General features: G+C 30.3%; 1 protein-coding gene across 1 annotated transcript; it reads left to right on the top strand.

Annotated features, from left to right (window-relative positions):
- Positions 1-1,471: 1,471 nt before the first annotated feature.
- On the top strand, positions 1,472-6,509 carry LOC148301257 (uncharacterized). Its single transcript, XM_088273619.1, has 5 exons — positions 1,472-1,716; positions 3,564-3,685; positions 4,676-4,870; positions 5,864-6,037; positions 6,307-6,509. The coding sequence occupies exons 1-5, from the start codon at positions 1,496-1,498 to the stop codon at positions 6,408-6,410; spliced, it is 816 nt and encodes a 271-aa protein (XP_088129745.1). The 5' UTR covers positions 1,472-1,495; the 3' UTR covers positions 6,411-6,509.
- The last annotated feature ends 661 nt before the right edge of the window (positions 6,510-7,170 follow it).

Below are 7,170 nucleotides of genomic sequence, written 5' to 3'. Positions count from 1 at the left end.
TTTTAAATTAATTAAGGAAAAATATACAATAAAAAAACATTTTTCTCCATTTAAATGGTGCATAGAGCACACCATCTAGCAAGATATGTTATCTTCATCGATAAATATATTAAGTCAATTTGATCAGCCCTGCACTCCAAAATCTGAGATTATATTGGATTATTTAAAGAAATTAAATAACATTATATGGGTAAGGAAATAAAAGAGGAATAGAAAGTAGGAAAAGAAAAACCCTGGACACTGCTAATGTATACGAATCCCCTGAAAGAATAACACACTAAAAATAAAATTAATACATATATATATATACATATAATCAGTTTGACCCGCGACCTTTGATTAAAATTATTTACTATTAAGAATATATATTAGTTTTTAATTGTAAAAGCGTGTATTATGTACTCGTTTAGTGCAAAAATATTGGTGATACTAATTATATAATGCAGAACATTATTAGAAAAGTCAAAAAGGAATCAAAATTCGTTTTATTCTACAATTGTATGCCATGACATGAAATTAAAAGAAAGCAAAGAGGAAATAATCATCAATATTATCTACGAAACAAAGTCAGAAAGTGATCTACAACATATAATTGGAAGATTTAAAAAGTTGTGGAATTACCATAAGAATCATTTCTAATTCGATGAATGTTACCTTTTTTATGTGTTTATGTCTTTAATTCCAAAATTTATTTAAAAACATTGCTTGTAAATACAGTCAACATAAGGAGGAAATTAAAAATTTCGATCCTATAAATATAATGTATGAGATACATAGATGATTTATTTTTTAAATATCATTAATTTAAAGTAGGTTGAATCCCATTTATATAAATAATAACGTCAGCCACGTAGCTCTCACGACTCGACATATAACTTTACAAATTTTATACAATATACATCAATCATACATATGTATGTTATATGTATGTACGTAAAGGCAATTTGGCTGCCAAAAGGACCCGTAAACAGCCAAATTCCCGATTTGATTTTTGATACATAATGGCATAAATAATTATTTAAATATTGTTTTAAAAAAACACTATGGTATTTCTTACCAGGGCAGGGGGAAGATCGAATAATATTGATGACTAGAATAAATTTCATTCTTTTGATCCGATTTTATTTTTGATACGCAATGGCATTAATAATTAAATTGTAAATGAAAACACCTGTTTTTTTGTATAAACTGTTTATATCCCGTAATTGGAAGCATCTGTAGCTTCCGAAACTAGTTAAAATAAATATAACTCAAGTGGTAAAAAACAAGTGTTTACATTTACAATTTCACCATGTCTTACCACAAAGTAAATGCCAAAACACTAAATAATAATTACAACGATATTGATCAATATCCAAATTTATCGTAGGTAGACATAGACCCCCAACGCCTTCATTACAACATTATTTTTTCGTAATGATCTTGTTTTGTTTAAATTATAATAAATATACAATAGTCATTCTCCTGTGATGTCAGTCGGTTGCCAGCGGTCGAGATGGCGGGTCACGTCTTGTTTTCGCTGGTTAATCTGCTATGTATCTTCATTTCGTGTGTCAGAGGTAGCAATCATATAAATGTCAACGATTTGTTGTTCAGTGGAGGACTGGAATTCATTGACCTGTCACACTCCTACAACGAGAATACGATATTCTGGCCGGGGGGGCAGAAATTCCATTTTACGAAGAAGTTCGCTGGGACACGGCCAGATGGCATCTGGTAAGCAGGATTTTTAATTGTGTAACATTTAAGTCACTCTAGTTACGGTTTATGTAACACCGCTTATCATGGCCCTACTTGGACTTAAATTTAATAAGTTTTATAGCTTATACCCAGAGCTTTTTTCCATGTAGCGCGGTGGAACGGCGTTTCAGCACCTTTTTTCAAGGATATTATTTTTATTTTATTTTTAAAATCCATTAAACGAAGCAATGTTTGTGCTTACGTAATTACAATCTATATTATAATACTTCGTCAAAATGATAAAATATGGTAATGTAATGAATATTTAAATGATATTTGAATTATTTTCAGGGGTTCCGGGATCTTATTTTTTTTTTTAAAACCCTGCTTATACTCACTCATAAATTTTACTCTTTATATTCAAAGTTACTATAATTTAATACAATTCATGATTAAGAATTCTAGGCAAAAATATTGCTTTCTCGTTAAAGGCATGATTATAAACAATTCAATGATTCTCGATTAGCAATGAAGTTACATAGATATATGATTTTAGTTCTATTATTTTACTTGTTATTTGCAAAGGATATGACTTTACTTTTATATGTACAATTATGATTATCTGGTAAGCGGAATTTACCGTAACTATGGTGAATATATCGTTTGAACACAGATGGCGTTTGACGAATAATAAGTTCACCTAAATTCTTTCGTGATCTTTTCTTTCCAGTGTCGTTATAAAGCACCATATTTTTTTAAAATACCCAACTAGATGAGAAAAAAAACTTATTAAAAACGCATTGAAAACTACTTTTTTATACATAATTAAAAAAATATTGTAAATCTAAATAAATTTAAATAATTAACCTTTCTTATTAGCCTTATGAAAGAAATATATAACTATTACATATTTGTTTGTTCGTTTCTATTTCCCTCTTTTATATAATATGTAACTGCAGTTAGATTTATATATGAATTTTTCATTTCTTATTATTATTTTTGATATTTTCAAATTATCTGAAATTGAATAAATGAACATCTTAGTCTGACAAACTATATTTATTGCTTGCATAAATATAAATACCATGTTGGCAAATTTAAAAGACCATTAAGGCATGAACAACTTTTCAAAATAATGAGTAGTGAATAACCAGTTTTTAAACTCTGGCTATTGATTAACGACCTGTGTTTTCACATTATAATTTATAAAATACATATTATACGCTCACATTAGACTTCCTTGTAAGACATTTATTGTGTATTGAACAAACGGATCGAAGGTGAGAAGAAAATATATGAACCCATAAATATATCGCTCACTCCTTTCAACAACGTCACATATCAAAAAACTTTATTTTTCAGAAGATCGTTTTTAAAGTCTAAGAAAATAATAAAATGCATTAAAAATAAATATCAAGCCACTTATTAAACTTTTTACCGTGCAACAGATCTTTTAAGGTAAAACCTGAAGGTTCTGTCTCCATTTGAAAAACATTTAGTATATTAAAAAAATAATTAAACAATACCTTTTCTTTAAAATGCAAAAACAACACTTTCTGCCCTTTAGCGGGTAAATATTGAGTTAAAAATATGCCGCTTTTGCTGGGATATAGTATATTTTCCCGGCATTCCGAAAACATGCACAACTGAAAATTGACGATTTTTGATATATGACGTTGTTGAAAGGAGAGAGCGATATGTACCATTTACTCGTATATTAATTAAGACAGCAGCAGGCACCTCGGTGTTTGGAGCGCTACAAGCAGCGCAGTCGAGGGATAACTGGAGAAGAGTCATTGCTTCAACAAGGATCAGAACTCTCAGTAATGTGGAGTAAGACTGAGAAGAATATATTAATTATCTTATACTTTTTTGCCTTCTAGGTATTCTGCAAATGAGTTTTGCACCGCTGAACATGTTGGAACTCACCTTGATGCACCGTACCATTTTAATCCCCAAGGATGGACTGTAGAAAAAATTCCTTTACCAAACCTTATATCTGCATGTAAGTTCACATCAATTTATTAGTTCCTAAATAACGAAAATCGATTAAAAGTCCTAAAACACAATCTAAATGTAGATTTGCAGAATCTGCAATGTAGATTTGCTATTGTGTTTAAATAAAATAAAAATGTATTTTTTTACAATTTTAAACACCCTATTCATGAAATACTACCTCAAGGGTGCTTCACTGTGAAGGAATTATAGGGAAAAGAAAATTATAAAAATGATCCGATAAAACAATGTGTTTTAAGTTTTTCTAAAAATCCTCTCACACTCACCGTTCCTAACTGCTGCTGCGAGAGCATTCCACGCCATCACACTGCAACAGCCAAGATAATTTTGCCAAATTTAGTGCCCAGCTTACAAACTGGTAAGGTCACATTACCCATGGCAACTGATAGAATCCCTAGACATCTATCAGATAATTCGTCACAAATATGCAGCTTTATAAGATACTCTAGAGCCGTATTATGCATTGATTTATACATAAGCAAATTTACTCTCTACATTTTAGCATAGCCAGTGCAATGGAGTGATGTGACAGAATTTAGAAATTCCAAAAATCTGTCTAGTAGCAGCGTTTATTACTGATTGCAGTCTAGTAATTTTATTGTTCGGGATACTCACATATATAATATAATGTCACTCTAATCCACTCTAGATACTACAAATGCATTTATCAATTGACGTGCAGCATCAACTAGCAAATTCTTATAATAAATAGCTCCTAATTTGACATACCTAATAAAAACATACACTTTTTATTTTGCGGATTTGGCTCTCAAGAGAGAGTTAAGAATCTAAGAACACGCCCAGCAATTTAACAGCCAATCATACTTAACCGGTATATTATGCAATTTGCAATTATACATAGGTTCTTGATTATATTTCGGACTACTTTACAGCATGCACGGAATTATTATCCTGTAGACTATTTCTGAGTATGATAGATATTTTCAATATTTAAATTCATGTGTCATTTGATTTTCAGTGGTGGTAGTTGATGTCAGCAAGTTGGTAGCTGGCAATCCAGATTTCATTCTGCAACGTTCTCACATGGACAATTTGTTAACTATTGACAGTAGAAGAAACACAACAATCATATTCAGATTTGGATGGAGTCAGTATTTCAATGATAGAATGAAATACATGGGATCAAACGAACCAAATTCCCTCAAATTTCCAGGTAAAATTTGATAATCATCATATCAACAATATTCATCACTTTTTCTGGGGCAAATTAATAACATTAACTTATTCATTTGCTTCAGAATTGCTATGGTGGTGACTTGTAGTATTGTGTAAAAATTTAAAGTAATATAAACTTCATAATAGTGTTAACTTCATTGTTTATCACATGAAAGCAAAGTCATCAATCCTGGAATTTAAGTACCATTCCAGGATAATTTAACTAATACCTAAAAAGCATTACTGATCACCTTACCTTATGTAAATAACAATTTAACACCACTAACGATACAAATAGTGCTTGTAAGAAATTCAGCTTCGAATCCCATAACTATTTTTTTTATTTTCTGATATGTTTTTTTTATTTTCTTCTTAGGTTTACTATGCTTTCCCGATTCTAAACCGGGACAAAAAAGAGATTGGTGGTCAAAAATCATATCATTTTTCAAAACAGACAATTACATAATACATACTAAATTGTGCAAAAATGTCATAATTTCAAAATATTTCATTCTTTACCATGTATTTCAAAATTAATAATATTTTTTAAAATTATAATAGGAAATGTGACATATCATTGCATTCAAATCTCAGCAAGGGAGTACATATTAGTTTCATTATAGCTCCCTAGTATTTTGTATTACAGCTGAAACTTCAAATGTTTTTCCTGAATATTACGAATTTTGGATTATGCCTTGTTGGAGCAAATAAACGATGTATTATAAATCATAATTTTGTATTTTATCATTTTGTAACCAGAGTAAACCTTAATTTAAAATAGAAAAATTTAAAACCCGTCAAGGATAAATTTCTTAAGAAACATATGTTTTCTTTGTGCTTGATTGTGACTAGTACTTGATTTTTCTTCTTCTAATGTATTTAACAAACCATCACTAATGTTTTGTCCCCACTCAGAAATAGCCAATTGTACCCTGATATGTGAAAAACCCACAAAACATGAATAATCTATCCCTCATTTTGTATATTTAAGGTCTGAGTGAGGATGTTGCCAAATGGCTAACAGAAAGTAAAGGCATTGTCGGTGTGGGAGTGGATACTGCATCTGTAGACCCTGGATCGGAACATAGAGCTCCCGTCCACAAAATCTTGACTGAAAAAAATATCTTTATGTTGGAGAATTTGAAAATTGACAATGAATTGCCAAGTAAGTTAAAGAACCAATCAAAACTGAAACGTAATGATATATCTTATATCAAATAATACATTTTCCATTGATGTGCATCTATGGATAAATAGCAATATATAGGTATTAATCTATGCATTATTGGAGTGGTTGTGCCAGGCATGTCTTTTGGGCTTTTTCTGTGGGCGCACATCTATACAGTACATGCTAATATAAATCCAATGGCTTTTGTAATGATTTATATGTATTATTTTTCATTGTCTGCTAATTACAAATACTATTTTTTGCAGGTACTTTGTGCAGCCTTATCGTAATGCCAATGAAAATTCAGCATGGTACCGGTGCTCCTTGTAGAGTAACGGCCATTTGCCCCAAAGTCAAGGACAGATTTTAAAATTTTAATCATTTACGTAATTTTAACACGCTTAAAAAATGAAATTTGATATTACATATGATGTAATAAAATAAATTTAATAAATATTTAGTACACTTACCTTTTTTTAAACTACAAAAATAAGACGTTTTACAAAGCGTAATTTGAATCAATTATTTAATTTTACTTATTTAGCACTAATCGTGCCCAGTTTTTTTAATTTGTTTAAACCCATAGATCTTCATTCGTAAAATAGGGTCCAAGTAATCAAGTTGACAGTGTCAACCATAGAAATGTAATCTTATTGAAATGTAATTATATTGTCATCGGCTCTTGAGTCAAAATAGAGGTAGACACACTATGGACGGAAAAGGTATTTCTACCTGTTCAGTCGATTGATGCTTAAGGACGGGAAGGATATTTTAACCTTCTGCCCCAGCCTCATTTGAAAGTAAAAAATGAAAGACTTACAATGACTTAATATTTTATTATGAATATGTATTATGTACCAATCTCTTTGTTAAGGTCTTAACTATATGTATATAATTACCAAATCCCGTCGCCAGAGGTCCGAAGGCGTAAGTAACACCAATCCAAAGTTTGTTAAGAACAATCAACAAGAGTAGAAGTCACATTGGTTAGGGTCATATTTTGAAACATATCACAGGAATACACGAATACGTGTAAGGAATACATTAAAAAGAAAAACACATTATTTCACTTTTGTTTATTTTTATTGGGTACCTACAATAATAAAAATAGAATAAAATATTGCTAAAAT

Source organism: Brachycentrus maculatus, unplaced genomic scaffold (genome assembly GCF_059751285.1).
Source record: "Brachycentrus maculatus isolate JH-2025_06_01 unplaced genomic scaffold, ASM5975128v1 h1tg000589l, whole genome shotgun sequence".
Lineage (NCBI taxonomy): Eukaryota > Metazoa > Arthropoda > Insecta > Trichoptera > Brachycentridae > Brachycentrus > Brachycentrus maculatus.
Note: the sequence above shows the minus strand (reverse complement) of the source record. Positions and strands in the feature narration are given on the sequence as shown.